We start from the raw sequence: 17,931 nt of genomic DNA on the forward strand, positions 1-17,931 counted from the left end.
ATGTTGACACCTACCCGTACATGTACCCATTACAATATGTATGTCATTCAAAAAGTAAAAACATAAAGGGAATGTACAACATTTGCTTTTGCTTCAATTTTCAGAAATAAATGGATTGGAGGATTAGTATGTTATAGCAAAAATGGTTAAACTGACTAGTTTCATGTTTTGGGCTTGTACATGTACATGTAGATGCTGGAAAAACCAAGAAAACCTATCATGTTCTTGTAGTCTGGTTCCCTCACCCCACTTAAGATGAAACGAAGCAATTAATACACTTTGGGGAATTGTAAGGTCAGAGAATCAGTCTAGCAGGCTTGTACATGTACCCCTTCACAGGTGTGTGATCAATTGCAAAGAAAAGTCAGAATAACTAAATATGAAAAATTATGAACAGTTTTTGAAAAAAGCCAGTTTTCTCCAACGCTGGTCGGCCGACCAGCGTTGGAAAAATACAGTTTTTCTTGAAAATGTCAGCCCACCAGGAGCCACGATTTTAAAGGATGCTTTAGACTGTCAGTCCCTAACAATTCAGTAAGGTATTTCGTGATAATTTGATCATTTCGTTTTTTGATGTTTGCAAATGTTGTATTTTCCCTTTAACTACCGGTACATGTACCCCAAATGTAATCACTGCAGTGCTTCCAATGTTTGTTTAACTCAAAAGGAAGACAGCTTGAAGGCACATGTACATGTAGATTCCGTTTTAAAGTTCGGGTTTCGTTTCAATGTTTTGGAAAATTTGTAAACAGATTTAGAATTTTTTTCAAGTAAACGTTTCAGTGTTTACCTAAACGTCCTTCATATTTCAATCACTCCTACCCGTACTGGATTACTGTGTCCATGTATTTATCATGCATAAGTGGTTTCAGTTCATCTTATTATGCAACGGATTTGCACAATATTGGATTACATTCCAACCAAATTTGTTGTTAATGTGAGTCAATTTTAAAGGGATTACGGTTTAATGCAGCGTGGGCACTAGCCTGCGCAAAAGTTTCAATGCTCGCAAATAAAAATGTCAGCTCAATTTCGGATGCGTGAGCGCAAATGATTCAACAAAGTTTTAGTGCCAAACTATTTCCGAAAATGTTTATGCAACTGCTGCGCATGAAATTTAATTATTTAAGAACAAAAAAAATGGAGTAAATGTGATGAAATTATTAAGCATAGAGCACGGTTGCAGCATCGGGGTAAGACGCCAAATAAACTACGGGTACTCAGTGCAACAATGTACTATTTATAAACTACATGTTTATGTACATGTTTGAAAAGCATCTACATGTAAACATCGTTACAAATGTTATAAATGCCGCAAAAATTACGTAAGCAGCGTAAATGTCTCACATTTTGATTAAAAATTATTAATTGATAAAACAAAACAGGAAAAATCCAGTGCTTTTCATGTGAAAACAGTAAAAAAAAAAATCAAAATAAACAAGTTAGTAAACAAAGGTTGTATGTAAGTATTCTTTCATATCTTTTATTAACAAATGCTACTTACAGTACATACATGTACATGTTAACAAAAATTAGGTGTACCAGTATCTGTCATCGACAAAATAACAATAATCCAAGCGAAAACAGAATGTACATGTAACTGAATTTTAACTGCATCAGAGTGTCTTTGAAAGTTTGAGTTTGAATGTTGCATGTACAATGTACATGTACATGTATGTACCGGTATTATTGTTAAATTAGATTGAGAAAATGGGGGGAAACAATGTGCAGGCGGGCATTAAAGAAAGCATGTAGCATGAAAATACCGTAGTGGCATGCAAATTACAGCTTACCGTACATGTGCATGTGCATACAATGTACATGTAAGGGTAGTAATGTCAAAAAGGCTGACAGATACCCTGACGCATACCCACCCACAAACAGAATAAAAAAGACCACCGATTACAAAACAAAATGAAACTTTTAAAACAGAAATAAACTAAACGAACACCATACAAAAAAAATACTAACAAAAATGGGTGTGAGATATGCTACAGCTCTTGTGGTTAACTTGCACCAAAGGGTTAAAACTGAATTAAAAATGGCAGCCCTTATAAACTTATAGACAACTTACCACTTATATTTAACCTGATGTAATGTCAATCTAAAAATCCTGAAACAATGACACAGAACGAAAATGAATAAAACATCCAACGCACTTCAGACAGATATGCAAATGATAACAAATGGATTAAATAAGGTCAAATCTGATTGGCTAATGATTCTCCATATCAGAATCTGATTGGCTAAGGATTCTCCATGTCAGAATCTGATTGGCTAACGATTCTCCATGTCAGAATCTGATTGGCTAATGATTCTCCATGTCAGAATCTGATTGGCTAACGATTCTCCATGTCAGAATCTGATTGGCTAACGATTCTCAAAGTCAGAATCTGATTGGCTGATAATCAACAATGCTCACAATCCAACTTGTTTGGGAAAAAAAAACAATTCAAAGGTAATTGGCCAATATTAAAAACTTTGACCCTTCAAATCCTGCCATGTGATTGGTCGAATGTTTCAAATCTTCAAATAATCTGACCTGCTGTTGGACGGTTTTCAGGATGTGGGAGGGGGTGTCGGGCTCTGCGTGGAGGTCTCGCTGGGCCTGGTTGATGGCACTTCTCAGTGCTAGCTCCTGCCCATTGTCTCTCTCCGGCATTCTAACAAGGGACATCAAACGAGCATCAAACTATCCACTGGCGCAATTATCTGGAAGAAAAAAAAAAAGGAAATTTGTTTGGGTAATTAGCATTTTGGGGAGTGTGTGGCCTAGTGGTTAGGGTTCGTGACTCATGATCAGAGGGTCCGGGGTTCGAGTCCAGCCGCTGGTCATATATTGTGTCCTTGGGCAAGGCACTGCACCCCCACTTGCCCCTCTCCACCCAGGAGTATAAATGGGTACCAGCATTAGCTGGGGAGTAACCTGCGATGCACTTGCATCCCATCCAGGGGGAGCAGAAATATTCTCAGTCGTTTCATGCTACCGAAACCGGAGATAAACGCCGGCCTGATGAGCCACGTTGGCTCGGGACAGACTTTACTTTTTACTTAATTAGCATTTTGAGGTAAATGACACGAGAATAGAACCTGAATTTTATAGCACAACTTTTAACTCGAACCCCTAGGCCTTTTTGCTAGGATGAACCCTCAATCCTGCAAATTCCTCCAACTGCCTCTACCGGTATGTAATAATTAGATACAGCCTCAATCTTTCAAAATCCTCTGTTATTTCTTGAATTCATTCATACATGTGTAGGAGGGGTGACCACTGCATTAATCCTGCAAAATCCTCCAGCAATCACTGTTGATATGTTAAGGCAGTGCCGATGATATCCACGAGTACCGGTAGTGTGGATGATTTCAAGTACATTGTATTTTTTAGGCCTTAATGTATGCAGGGCGAAGCATAAACAACTCTTATTTTTATCAAGGCTCCAAACTTTTGTACGTATTTTTTTGTTTAATACATGTATTCCATTAACTTTTCAATTACAATGAACAGTGGAACGCCGCTAGTATAATGAACATTGTTGGATCCACAGAAAGTGTTCGTAATAACGATCGTTCGGTATAGCGATTTTTAACCGCCGGTACCCTCTTTTGACCAATAGTGAACTGGCATTTCTCACGAGTGGTTTTCTCTTCTATTCCTTGGGGAAATAATAGCCATCTATCGCTCTTCAACAATCAAACGCGATGTAACTATGGGTCGTTTGATGTTCGGGAATTAAAAGTGGCCCAAATAGTGTTTAATGTACAACTGGTAAATGTTTTTGTTAATCTGTTGACTTTTTTCAACAACAATGTTTGGTGCATTCTGTACATTAACCCTAACCATCCCAAATCCTCCAAAATCCTTTTTGCAAATTGGAGAGATTTGCAGGATTGAGGTTACATGGCAAAAGTGCGTTGCTGATTTTGGAGGACCTTGTGTTGTTTATGCTCAGCCATGCATAAATTGAGTCCTTGATTAAGCTTGAAATCCTCCGTACTGCTCCAGGATGTCACAAGCCTCAACATATTGACAGACATAGCCGGAGGATTTTGCAGGAGTGAGGCAGTGGTCATCCCTCCAAGAACCACATTCAAGAAATAATGGAGGAATTTGCAGGATTGAGGCTATATGCTAGTTTTCCATGAGGCCAATGGGAGGATTTTGCAGGATTGAGGTTCCATCTTAGCAAAAATACCTAGGGAGTTAGGGTTAAAACCGGGAGCCAAGGATGATGTTCGGTTTAGCCAAATGTTCGGTATAGCGGCGTTCCACTGTATTGAGAAATTTCACTGATGAATTTACCGTTTTACATTGCACATGTACTGTAGGCTAGTAAAAAATGGGACATGTAAATTATACATGTACGTGTACATGACAGTTTTAAACACTACCTGTACCATAGGGCCATAATATTCCCAGTAGGGGAAGGACAAGTTCACGTCATCAGAGCAGCTAAACACTGCACAATATGACCCAGACATTGGTTTACATTTTTCACATAGTTGGCGCTCTTTAGCTCTAGGACCGTGTATATAATATAATGGAGATAAAGTAGTTGAGGGGGGGGGGGGGGGGGGAAATCGGAGGCCGGTGTTATTTCGGAATCAAATGGAACCAGATTGGGGCCAGGATTGGATAACTGGTTTGCGGTTGGTCGTCCCCGGGAGGTCATGACTAGACAACGTTAAAGGGACACTCGCGACCAACAATAAGACAATTAGGAACTAACCCACCTCGCTCCTCCAAAATCCTCCTGGCGGTTTTGGAGGATTCTAGAGGATTGAGGATGAATGGTGATTGAAGCACATGAGGATTTTGGAGGATTGAGGATGAATGGTGATTGAAGCACATGAGGATTTTGGAGGATTGAGGATGAATGGTGATTGAAGCACAAGAGGATTTTGGAGGATTGAGGATGAATGCATTTTGAGGCAGGACCGTGTGACGATTTTGAAGGATTTGGCGTTGGTTATCCTTCATTTAAACACGAGTGCAAAATTTTGGGATGAGGAGGATTTTGGAGGATTGAGGATGAATGCATTTTGAGGCAGGACTGTCTGACAATTTTGCAAAATTTAGGCGGAGTTGCAAAATTTTGCAAAATTTTGGAGGATTTTGGAGGACTGAGGATGGTTGTAAGCAACAAGGGCCTAGGGGGTTAGGGTTAAAGGGACACTCGTGACCAACAATAAGACAATTAGAAAAATTAAAGGGAATATACATCATTTGCTTTTGTTGTAATTTTCAGAAATGGATGGAATGGGGGGTTGGAAATATATAGCAAATATAGTTACACTGACTTTTTTGAGGTTTTGGGTTTGAAAATGCTATAAAAACCAAGAAAAACAATCATTTTCCTGTAGTCTGGTTCCCTGACTCCATTATAAGAAGAAACAGAGCAGTTTACATACATTGGGGAATTGTAAGGTCAGGGAACCAGTCTAGCTGGCTTGTACCCGTTCATAGGTGTGTAATCGATTGCAAACAAGTGCGATGGTCAATTGGGGCCAGTATTTGAAAAAAAGCCAGTTTTTTTCAACGCTGGTCGGCCGACCAGCGTTGGAAATTGATACAAAAATACCACTTTTCTTGAAAATGACAGTATACCAGGTGCCATGATTTTACAGGATGCTTTACACTGTCATTCACTAACAGTCCAGCAAGGTATTTCAAAATGATTTGGTAGTTTTATTTTTTGATGTTTGCAAATGTTGTATTTTCCCTTTAGAGGGGTCCCACTCCAATAACATGATTTTAGTATTAAGATTTTAGTATCAAGAAGTTTGGGCATCAGAAGCAATATCTTGCCTGATACCCTGCCTTGTCACAGTGTTTTTTTTTTTAAATCCTCAAATAACATGGTACACGTTCCGTAAGAATAAACAGAATAATCAAAACAGCGAGAGATTTAGGATGATGTCAAACACAATCGTCAGCAATGCTTCTCATTGAACCCACACACAGGCATGCAACTGGGAACTTAGGAAAACGATGAAATTCCAAACCACACAAGACTTCGTACAATGTTTTTTAGTTTGTAATGGCATTCATGAGAAGTAAAAATAAGCGGGGAAATCAGCGGATCCGAGGAAAACTTGCATGCCTTCATACCGTACCATCAGCCCAAAGCTTCTTGTCAAATGATCCGGGCCGGATGAAAAAATCAGGACATTCACAGTTTGTCCACAGAAAAAAAAAACTACACATGACAAGGACACTTTCAAAGACCTTTGAATTGAATAGTGTTAAAAACAGGTGTTCCACACACAGTGAGTGAGACATTTAATAATTCAGTGCAATGGACCGAAATGTTTCGCCAATTAATGAATGGCATATAATTTATTACTGCCATGCATTCAGAAACACAGCTGCTCTAATTTGTCATTTTTTTGAGAGGATTAAGGACCTTTTCTTGTTAATGCAATTTGGGAGGTGAAGAGGCAATTTTTTTTTGTTACAGATGGCGTGAGGATATTGTATCTTGTCGATGGAGAAACAAAAATCGTGTGGCGCATGGCGACTTCAATTGTGGTGTGCGTTTACGGGTTGTACGGGAACAGGGCACCCTACTGAGGTAAAACATGGATACCTGAGTACCCGTAATTTAAGAAACCAAACCCCAAATTTCAAATCCCGGAAGTTGTCTGTTTTTGGGCTTTATAATTTAAGCTTTACGGTGTAAACTGCAACTTTCACGAACGTCATCTGTACTCGGTGAGCTATTTCCTTTGTATTACATCGCAAAATGCTACACAAATTGTATCGGTTGCTACTCATAAATCATCATTTGCTACTCAACTTTCACGACTGTCATCTGTGCTCAGTGAACCATTTCCCTCGTATCGCATCGCAAAATGCTACACAAATTGTATCGGTTGCTACTCATAATCATCATTTGCTACTCAACTTTCACGACTGTCATCTGTGCTCAGTGAACCATTTCCCTCGTATCGCATCGCAAAATGCTACACAAATTGTATCGGTTGCTACTCATAAATCATCATTTGCTACTCAACTTTCACGAGTGTCATCTGTGCTCAGTGAACCATTTCCCTCGTATCGCATCGCAAAATGCTACACAAATTGTATCGGTTGCTACTCATAAATCATCATTTGCTACTCAACTTCCACGAGTGTCATCTGTACTCAGTGAACCATTTCCCTCGTATCGCATCGCAAAATGCTACACAAATTGTATCGGTTGCTACTCATAAATCATCATTTGCTACTCAACTTTCACGAGTGTCATCTGTGCTCAGTGAACCATTTCACTCGTATCGCATCGCAAAACGCTACACAAAATGTATCGGTTGCTACTCATAAATCATCATTTGCTACTCAACTTTCACGAGTGTCATCTGTACTCAGTGAACCATTTCCCTCGTATCGCATCGCAAAATGCTACACAAATTGTATCGGTTGCTACAGTACTCATAAATCATCATTTGCTACTCAACTTTCACGAGTGTCATCTGTACTCAGTGAACCATTTCCCTCGTATCGCATCGCAAAATGCTACACAAATTGTATCGGTTGCTACTCATAAATCATCATTTGCTACTCAACTTTCACGAGTGTCATCTGTGCTCAGTGAACCATTTCCCTTGTATCGCATCGCAAAACGCTACACAAAATGTATCGGTTGCTACTCATAAATCATCATTTGTTACTCAACTTTCACGAGCATCATCTGTGCTCAGTGAACCATTTCCCTTGTATCGCATCGCAAAATGCTAAACAAATTGTATCGGTTGCTACTCGCAAATCACCATTTGCTACTCAACTTTCACGAGCGTCATCTGTGCTCAGTGAACCATTTCCCTTGTATCGCATCGCAAAATACTACACAAATTATATCGGTTGCTACTCAACTTTCACGAGTGTCATCTGTGCTCAGTGAACCATTTCCCTCGTATCGCATCGCAAAATGCTACACACAATGTATCAGTTGCTACTTAAAAATCATCAATTGTTACTCAACTTTCACGAGCGTCATCTGTACTCAGTGAGCCATTTCCCTCGTATCGCATCGCAAAATGCTACACAAATTGTATCAGTTGCTACTCAAAACTCATCATTTGCTACTCAATATTAGCATTCAGTGTGCACAAAACATGTTCAGTTTAACTATTTTGCTATGCAAACTTGCTGCATGAAATCGTTCCCTGTCTGTACTGCGTTACATGTAAAATGCACGTAGATGTAAAATCTGTTTTGGTTTTCCATGTACAGGTACATGTACATGTGTGTACATGTGTAGCCTGGTTTTCATTTTGAAAAGTCCCCACAAATGGCATTCAAAACTTTTCTTTATCACTGTTCGAGAACTTACTAATCTTAGTAATTTATAAAGTTGGTTAGGCCAAATAAAAAAAAAATATGTTTAGCATCAACGCCCGCTTCCTTTTTGGAGGCCGCCTCCTTTTTTCCCCTTTTTTTTGAAACATAAAAAAAAGATACATTTTAAACAGTGACATCATTCTTGCCTCTTTGTCTGTAGCATCTAGCCCATATAAAGCTGGTATGTCATTCCTGAGTCCAAGTGGCGGCCATTTAAAAAAATAGCTGGCAGCTATCTTGAAAAATACCCCAGTCGGGCGGCCATTTTGGAAGGGGGAAAAAAAAAAAAAGCCTCCTCCTTCCTTTTTTTCAAAAAGCAGGACGCTAAACATGTTTTGTTTTTACTTGGCCTTACGGGTACCTGATGCCGTAATCTGCGGTCGGGTACTCGGGTACCCAGTTCCGATGCACAGCCCTAAAACTGATTATAAATGCTCCACAAGGGCTCAGGTACCATACCACCATAATCAGACTTTCGGATGACGAGTTTGGGTGTTGAGTTTACCGTATGGTGTTGGATTTTGCAAGAGTGAGGAAGGTTCCTAGTACATCACTGAAGGAGTTGGGGAATAAACAGGGGAAAAACAAAGCAGTAAACAGTACACAAATATGTAAATTTTAAAAGGAAAAACGGCGGAATGCAGACAAAGACTACAACCGAGCATTGAGGACAGTGCATACGAAAACACGGCAAGGAAAGGCAAAATCCAGACGTTAAGTATCCACCAGTCTGTTGCCACGGGCAACTGCATCTTTGGCAAACGATGATAAGTCAAGCCTCACCGTTCGTCGCTAACTGCTCCGCGAAATCGCTGGGGGGCCCACCCAGTTGCTGAGTCATATTCCCATTAATCAATAGATATCACTGATCCCTGGAGACTCCCCTCGGATTATCCATCTGACGGGGCCATGACTGACTCAATCCATATTATACACACGCATGCATGAGAGACTCAGCTGGAGAAACTCAATATTTTCGTCCATTTTACGGGGCCACGATTCACTGTGTAAGAGGGTCAAGTTGGGATACTCCCCTCTTGTCCATATTGCAGGGCCATGACTCATTTATTCTAATGATAATGGTTCTGAATCTCGCTGACATCCATAATGAAGGGCCCTTTGAGTGCACCTACATGTACATGTGTGTAAATATGCTGGCAGTCAACAAATGTGATGCGATCAAGCTACACGTAAATGAGTCGTTTGTCAGGAACTTTCACTTGGAGATTCAGGCCAAAATAGGGCCACTTCATCACATCTCCTGGTGTTCCAACTTCCATAATTTTTTAACTAAAGATGGTACCAGCATGCAGTTTTCACAGCAGTTATGCTGAGATTGTGCTCTTTTCAAATCTATAAAAAAAAATTGACCAGGGTCGACCAACGACTCATTTAGCTTGATTACATCACAAACGTGTTGATTTACATGTAAAATGCAAAGTACAGTAGTGATGAAATGCCAATGAAACAAAAGAATTTGTTAGGGCTGTCCCGAATATTCGATCATCGAAAAGAGAAAACTGCACGTGCGCACTTCACTATTGTGTCATCTTAATTGAAAAGTTGCAGTTTTATTGTCAGATGATACTTTTTATCAACGGTAACTTTCTTGTCGACACCTATTACTAGTCCCATTCTTTTAGCTGAGTAAATTCCCCAGTACAATGTTCAGTACTTACCGGTACATGTACTGCAAATGTAAACGCTCCAGTGGCACATTACATTGTAATTGCCATCTTTACATGCAAATTTATATGCAAATTTTAACCAGCGAGGAAGGCAGTTGATCGGCAAGTTTCGAATATTTGAATATTTGGTCAAGTGCAGTTTTGAATAATTGAATATTAAATTATTCCAAAACGAACGGCCCTAGAATTTGTTGCATTTTCCTGCTTCCGCCTTTTCATGTAAAAAACACCCGAAAAACCCACACTTCCAATTTTACTTAGATCAGCTTTGTTTATCGCGAACACAAAAAGAGCACAGACTGAACGTATCAGTTGCAGGCCGACCAAAAAAAAAAACGACGAAGATTCAACAATGAATGAGCCCCCTCCAGCTGCCTCTTTGTTATGTTGGCTTGTTGCTGTGGCAACCGCATCAATCATTAGACAAGGATGGGGGGACGAGACGGCAATCGTTGTCAGAGCGATGGATGATAAGTGCTTGCAATGCTTTGCTTGATCTTGATTGGAGATTGCGACGAGTGTGGAATTTCAAGTGCTCTCATCCCGTACCAAAAAAAAAAAGGGAAAAATTCAAGCTGCTCTATTTTTATCATGGATCGTTATCAAAAAACGGTATTCATGAGAGATCGGCATGTACAAAACTGTACAGTCAGTTGTCATACCAGTTGAAAAAAAAAGACAAAAATACCACTTTTCTTGAACTCAACTTCTGCAGCATAAAACTAAGAAATTCACGGAAACAAATTTCTCCAACTGCACACATGAAGTTCCAAATTAAATGCTTGATTTATTTGGAAACTTTTCCAACTCAAGTTAGCCAACCAAAACTGCCCCACATTGTGCACTGATTTATGATGCGGTAACTGCAAACTTGTGCAACGTCACAATGGGGAGCATTCAACAAGCTAGCATTCATTTTTTTTAATGGAGTCATAAAGTGTTGACATGAGAATGGTTCCACTGTAGTGAGTGTTGTCTGATGGTCATCAATCACACATAATTACCCATTTTTGGGGACCTACAAATCTACATTGTGTATACAGGCATCAAGTGTCCATGCTTGTTGTTAAGAAAAACAACTTCAGACTGAAACACCCCAAAATAGGGTGGTTTTTTTCAATCCTTAAAATTTTGAGGATTCTTCCTTAATTTAAACGACTTCAGAAAAATGACATTAGAGGAAGGTAATTTGTTCCAGTCTCTAGAGTGATCCAAAAGAAAATAGAGTTTAGGCATAAACTTTTCAGACGCAGATTTCTTGCCACAGGGTTTTATTTTCAGCGCCGTTTTCAAAATGTACCGGTGTCATATAAAATCGGACTCGTATGAAAATCAGACTCTTTTTCCCTTTTATTGGGTAAACCCTCTCACGTGACCGTTCCCTCTCCTAATTATCTATGCATGAGCATGCGCAATACCACCAATGAGTCCGTATTTCATAAAACCTAAATTCATGCTACACCGGTACCACAAAGATGCTGTAGTGTAGTGTAGAAATATCTTATCTCCCTATTCTGAGAAATCTACTTCTGAACAAGTGTAAACTTTTTTCTGGACCACTCTGTAGTTCTTGAGAATTATTTTTTTTTTAATACATTCATGTCTTTCAGGTTACATGAACCAGTACGTAACTGGTACATCATTTTGATTCCCTTTTTATATCGAAAGTTAAAGCTACATGTAGGCCTTTAGTCCATCATTTGCAGCTATCTGAAAAGTAGCTGGTGTAATTATTGTTGAAAAACATACTTGGTTGAAAGATAGTAAGGGGACTAAACTCCCTGTGAAATTATTCTTTCTGGCAAGCTGTCATTTTGAAGTAATCAACGAAAGAAGGCCTTTCCAACGGTGCTTCTTAAGACGCACCGTGGGAAAATTTAAATTAGTAGTTCGTTTTGTTATTCGGCGAAGCACGCGCAAGCATTGGCACGACGCACACGCACCCCCGGTTGCTATAATTTGTCAGATCAGAGCGCGACATCACGTAGCTGCATTCGGCTCAGTGAGAACGTGTCTCGGACGCTGAATTTAGGCGCAATTCAAAACATGATTCAGCAACATTTGATTTGAAATTGAGATCCTAGAATGCTGTTTTTCTCAGAATATACAGCTGAAGCTGAGCTGAAACTTTATCAGGTTAGTTGTTCAGTACCCTTCTTTAGATTTTGAGCACTTTTGTTGCTTCAAACAAACAAAATGCACAAATTACAAATGATGGATTATCTTTAAAAGACAAGTTGAAAAGAGCCTTTTCTACATGTAAATTATAGTGTCAAATGTCATAGGTATAAATAGTCAATGTACGGTACATATTATGTACAATGTACATGTATTACTGTGTACATACATGACAACCCTTCACAATTCAAACAGCCATCACTAATCTCATCAAATCCCCTAATAAGATTATCCCAGACAAGCAACAACTTTCTCTGACAATAAAAGACATCCTCATTTGCATCACAAGAACCTGTAGTAACGCTCCATTCAATGGCTGTTACTTCCATGCACACTCCTCCCCCTGGAATTTGATTGTCATCATTGTTCACCTGAATGGGATGACAGTTGTTTGTCTGGAGGGCGCGAGAGGTCAGACTGGGACAGGTCAATAATGAAATAAAAAAGGCGGCCACAAGGGTTTTTTTTATTGCAATTTCCAATTGACGTTCAGTTGGAAAGGATTTGAAATCATGTACAAATATTTTTCAAAATGAGTTCTCATTGTTGGTGCTTTTCCGCTGTCCCATATTTTGTTAAAGCAAAATTGTGATGACTCACCAGCTAATAATACTAGGGAAAGTACGGCATGTGTATACTGTTTAGAAGCAAGAAGTCCGTGAACTGTATGGCTTTTTTAAATGAATGGCTGATGATCCATTTTATGATTGGGGGGGGGGGGGGGTGGTGGGGGGAGCGCACGGGGTAACAAGTTCAGGGGCAATCTAGCAGACTGTAGCGCTTAGCTTTTCAACTCTAGATTCCTCTATTGGGATTTTGCTTTTGACGTGATGTTTACCAAAATTCAGGTCTCCGCAGCTTGGCCACATTTCAATGGCTGTTTACCCTCAAATTCTTTGCCAGTGATCATTATATTGTGCTAAAAGGGTTACATTACAAATTGTGCATGTAGCTCCAATTCTGAGCTACAGTACCAGGGGCCAATTTCATAGAGCTGCCTAAGCACAAAATTTGCTTAAGCACAAAAACGTCTTGCTTAATAAAATCAGGTTACCGGCCAAAATCTATGCGATTGTTATTATAAGTAAACAACAGCTAAATACCAGTCAGAAGCAATGTACGTACATCACATGGAGTTTTGGCCGGTAACTTAATTTTACTAAGCAATGTTTTTTCGTGCTTAAGCAAATTTTTCTGCTTAAGCAGCTCTATGAAATTGGGCCCTGCAGTAACCTTGTAAAATGGAAGCATGCACAGTATGCACCAGTAGTAAGGATTCTTCATCCACTGACGTACATTGTGTGTGTTTGCTACTTTGCTTACGCCAAACTTCTCTACTAACACCTGTAACGTACCAAACGCTTACAGTTAACAGCAATTGTTTTGCAAATGCTACATGTAGTGACAGAATTTCTGTCCTGCCCTTGCTTGCTGAGAAAATATTCTCTTTTCTTACAAGTTTCTGCGTGTCATCACCTTGAACTACAGCCAACAAATAAACAGAAGATTCATACATCGTACATGTGTAAGTGTACAGTACATGTACTGGTATTACATGTATGTACACCTATCTGTAACAAGGGGCGGCCAGGCAGTCAACATGAAAGCGCACACGACGGCAAATTCCTGCGCGAAACGCCGTCACGAAAAATCGACGAAACGGATTGCCGGCCCGTACAGGAAAATCAGGACGACCCGAAGTGTCCGACCCGGCGGACGACACCCTCCGCATTTTTCCACGGACGTGGAGCGATTTTGGCGCCGCGGGAGCCCGCGGTCTCGGATCCTTTCATGAGCAAATATCGTCCCGGAGGCCGAGTTAAACTCTCTCTTATATAGATACTCGCCACTTGACAGGTTACTGGAACAGCACCAGGCTCGACCTCCAGATCTAGAATCATGCACACATGTAGAAGTTCTACATGCACAATGATGAACATAAGTACATGTATCCAAACCAAATGAAAATTTATACTTAAAACCTTGGTGTCTTTAAGTAGGCCTACCGTAGGATTTGGTGTTCTTTACGCAGAAGACAGCACTCCATGCACATGTTGTGCCAGAAATCTCAAAATCAGGGGCTTAACATTTCATCAGCCAAAGCTGGAGATGGTCCAAGATTTGAAAACACTCTCCACCTATCATCTCCATCGTGTCAAAGGTCAAGCTCACCAGATCCACCAACCAACCTCCCCCACCTCAACAATCATGACAACCCGGACAGATCTCTACAACAAGTTCCCACAGTTCCCCCCAAAACTCCCCAAGTTGAAAGTAAAAACACCCACGCTCCGATGTTACCCCTCAGTCCCGCCAACTTTGACCCAACCTTGTCAAAAAGATTGCGCCCCACGTTTACGATTCTTACTTGGTAAGTCCTCAGCTTCTTAACAAGCTAGGCAGGGTGGATGGCCTACTGACATTTCACAAATTGGCAGGTCTTAATGGAGACATACTCAGTCAACCAGGGTGAAAAACTAGCTATAGTCCAACCATGGAGGAACAAGGAGTGGTCCAATAGCTCCATGGTCCAACACAAGGTTCCAAAAAAAAATTTCCAGTATTTTTGGTTGTTGAAAATTCACCATAACCGGGTACATACAGAATTTCAGTGGAGTTATAATTTCAAATTCTGAATTCCTTGACTAATTTTGTGGTATTATCTGACAATTTCTCTAAATTTCTAATTTTTTTTAAAACAATTTTTAAGAACTAAAAATTTGGATTTCTGAGGAGAAAAGTCACACTATAAAATGTGCGTTGCCAACTGGAGGCCTCAACTTTTTACAAATCAAGATGTTTCTTGTTGACAGTTTTGTGCCAAACCTTGATCTCATCTCCATCTAATCTGTAAGAAGGTTGTGACCTCGCAGCCGTTAATATGACCCTGAAGGTGCTGTTTTGATTGGATAAAGACATTAATATGACCCTGAAGGTGCTGTTTTGATTGGATAAAGACATCAACCTGCCAAACAAGAACTTTCTCAGAAGTGCATCCTTTGAGTCACCTTGTACAAGACATTTTACATCAGCTGAAAGTGAATTTAAACAGCATGTTATGCGCTCATCGAGATTTTGATGACCCCACCTAGGGGATCAACCCTGACAGGTTGATGGGTGCAAGTCGATGGGCAAGTGTAACTGACACTTCATAAAGATGCTAGCCAGAGCATAAAAATGACAATAAAACACAATGTAATGAATGAAAACACTGGCTTGAACCAGTGAAATGTGCATGGAAATGGTACACAGATACCGGTACAATGCATGTTCTCTTTCAGTTTTCAGCACCACAGTGCCCGTTACAGATGTAGTCTATAAGCACAAATCCACTGCATAAATCCATGGTAATGGATAGCAGATCTTAGTCTGATGTTTGACGTTTGATTTTAATTTACTTCAGAAGGCGAAATTATGGCCAGACGGCCTGAAAGCTTCCGACCATATGCCATATTTGTGAGGCACTCTGGCAAAATGAGACAGAACTTAGCAGAGGTCGAAATGAGGGTTAGCTGGTATTGCAAAAGAGAATACAATTTGCCTCACCATTCATGTACATGTACAGATGTACTGTTTATTGCACTTCAATCGGCCATTCCGTTGACAAGTTATGGCTGTTTAGGGTTTGCATTTAATTTATCGACATGTCAAAAAAGTGAAATACCGGTACTGCGGGAAAAAAAGGCCTTTAAAGTTTCCTGTTTTGTAGTGAAAATGAAAGATATACCGGTATATGCAAAATGTTTTTCCTTGTATAAACACTTTATTCCAAGATTTTTATGCCGTACGGTATTACTTTTTTAGACATACATGTATATCAAAGATTACTTTTTTAACAATAAATCTGAAAATCAGAAAAACACTCATCCCAATTCGGTTTTTTTCTTCATTTTTCTCCACTACGACATGTGCCTGGTTCAGTCTCATCTTGCCAGAATGCCTCATGTTTGTCTGAATGACAAAACTTGTGCTCCATCAAATATTACAATGTACCAATAGATATTTGTACATGTATCGGTATGTACATTGAATAAAATATGGGGACAAATGTTGCAACCTGACGCCACTTCAGCGGTTGTGAACAAAGTCTATGGACAGTCAAGAAAATTGTCTAAGTACATGTACTTCCTAACAAAATTGGAAATATTTCTCAGTCTCAGATTCATGTCCATCATTTTTGCAATGACTGACCTTCATTGAGATGATAAAGAAAAAAGTGGCGTCAGGTTGCAACATTTTTTCCAAAATAAGAAATGTGTACTAGGGGCCTATATAGATTTCATTTTTGTCTTGATTGTGTGTCTGATTTCATCCTGTTATTGGAAATCAGTTTCAGTTACTGATAAGGTGACCCTCTGAAGCATTCCCCCATGATAAGACAGTGCTCAGTCTGACCTTTCAAGTACTCGCAACCCCGCTTTCTTCTGTTCTCCATCCTGGGATATCTGCAGGTCGCGACCTCTCACAGCTAGCCAGCAATGTTTTGACATTTTGGGGTCTCGGCAGTCAAGCGGCCTGAGATCTTGTTTCCCCCAAAAACCCTGCGGGGATGGCAGTATTTTGGGGCCTTGGTTGCCATGGAGACAAGGGAGTTATGCTCATCCAAGAGGAAAATCAATTTTTTAAAGGAGCATTCTGGCTTAAAGCATGGCAGAATGAAAAAAAGTCTCCGGTTTCTGGTATGCGCGCATGTCGCCGTAGCCATGTGCGTCGGCAAAATGAAAAAAAATTTTTTTTTTATGTAAGATGATGTTTTAAAAACCTCCAAACTCACTAGTTTGACTGGAATCCTGCTGCTGCACAATTTTAACGTGTGTTTAGATGGGGTTACGATCAAGTATAAGCTTTATGTGGCCTCTATGGGCTCCCATATATTTTGCACTAAATTTAGTTGGGCACCATTTGCAGTCATCAGCCGACATTTGAAGGAGAAAAAGAAAGAAAAAAAAAAAAAACATGCTGCGTCACCGCACCACTTTTGGGGCAAGCTCCATACCAGAAACCAAAGACTTTTTTGGGGGGGGGGGGGGGCCTAATAGAAGAATTTTTGGAATAATACTTTTGGTCATTTCCTGAACACTCAACCTACATAAATTGTAATCAGCATGTCCATCTGGATAGAAACCATGATATGGATTTGCTTTTAATCTTCATCACATAAACTTTTCAGTGAAAATGGGAAATACCTTTTTTTCACTGAAAACAGGAAATACCTTTTTTTTTTAAATAACAAAACAACTCTTTAGTTTCATTTTCAGCCTGTGCCTGTAATCCCATAAATGTGCTAGAGAGCTATTATTTGCAGAACTACAAATTTAATATCCACCACTTCAATATACTTGAACAGTGTTCCTGAAAGCACTAGACAATGCCCTGAATAATGATTGACAAGTCTTTGTTAAAGCTTCCTTGTCATACTTTTCTGTGTTATGGGCCCAAAAAAAAACCTTCCATCGGCTTCATTGAAAAGGGCCGTTCACACTATCTAAAATCCACGTGTTGGACCCGGGTACGACACAGTGATTTCGGAATCCAACACGGCTTCTGAACAGGGGCCAATTTCAAGGCACTGCTAAGCACACAAATTTGCTTAGCATAAAAAAAGTCTGGCTTATACATGTGTAAAAGCAGGTTACCAGCCAAAACTCCACGTGATGTTTATTGCTCGTGATTAGTATTCAGCTGTTGTTTGCTTAGCATGAAAATCACATGGAGTTTTGGCTGATA

At 39.8% G+C, this 17,931-nt stretch overlaps 1 protein-coding gene across 9 annotated transcripts in view; it reads right to left on the reverse strand.

Moving 5' to 3' along the window:
• The window catches only part of LOC119725555 (catenin delta-2-like), a 75,447-nt gene that overhangs the window by 32,854 nt on the left and 24,662 nt on the right, over positions 1-17,931 (reverse strand). For 8 of the 9 annotated variants that reach the window (XM_038196995.1, XM_038196996.1, XM_038197002.1 and 5 more), the window contains exon 3: positions 2,543-2,712. In XM_038196995.1, coding sequence (XP_038052923.1) covers positions 2,543-2,677 — 135 coding nt within the window. In that variant the 5' untranslated portion in view covers positions 2,678-2,712. Of the gene's footprint in view, positions 1-2,074; positions 2,114-2,542; positions 2,713-17,931 lie in introns of all 9 variants that reach the window. The other variant, XM_038197003.1, reaches the window with a different exon arrangement.

This window comes from Patiria miniata, unplaced genomic scaffold (genome assembly GCF_015706575.1).
Source record: "Patiria miniata isolate m_02_andy unplaced genomic scaffold, ASM1570657v1 HiC_scaffold_19, whole genome shotgun sequence".
Lineage (NCBI taxonomy): Eukaryota > Metazoa > Echinodermata > Asteroidea > Valvatida > Asterinidae > Patiria > Patiria miniata.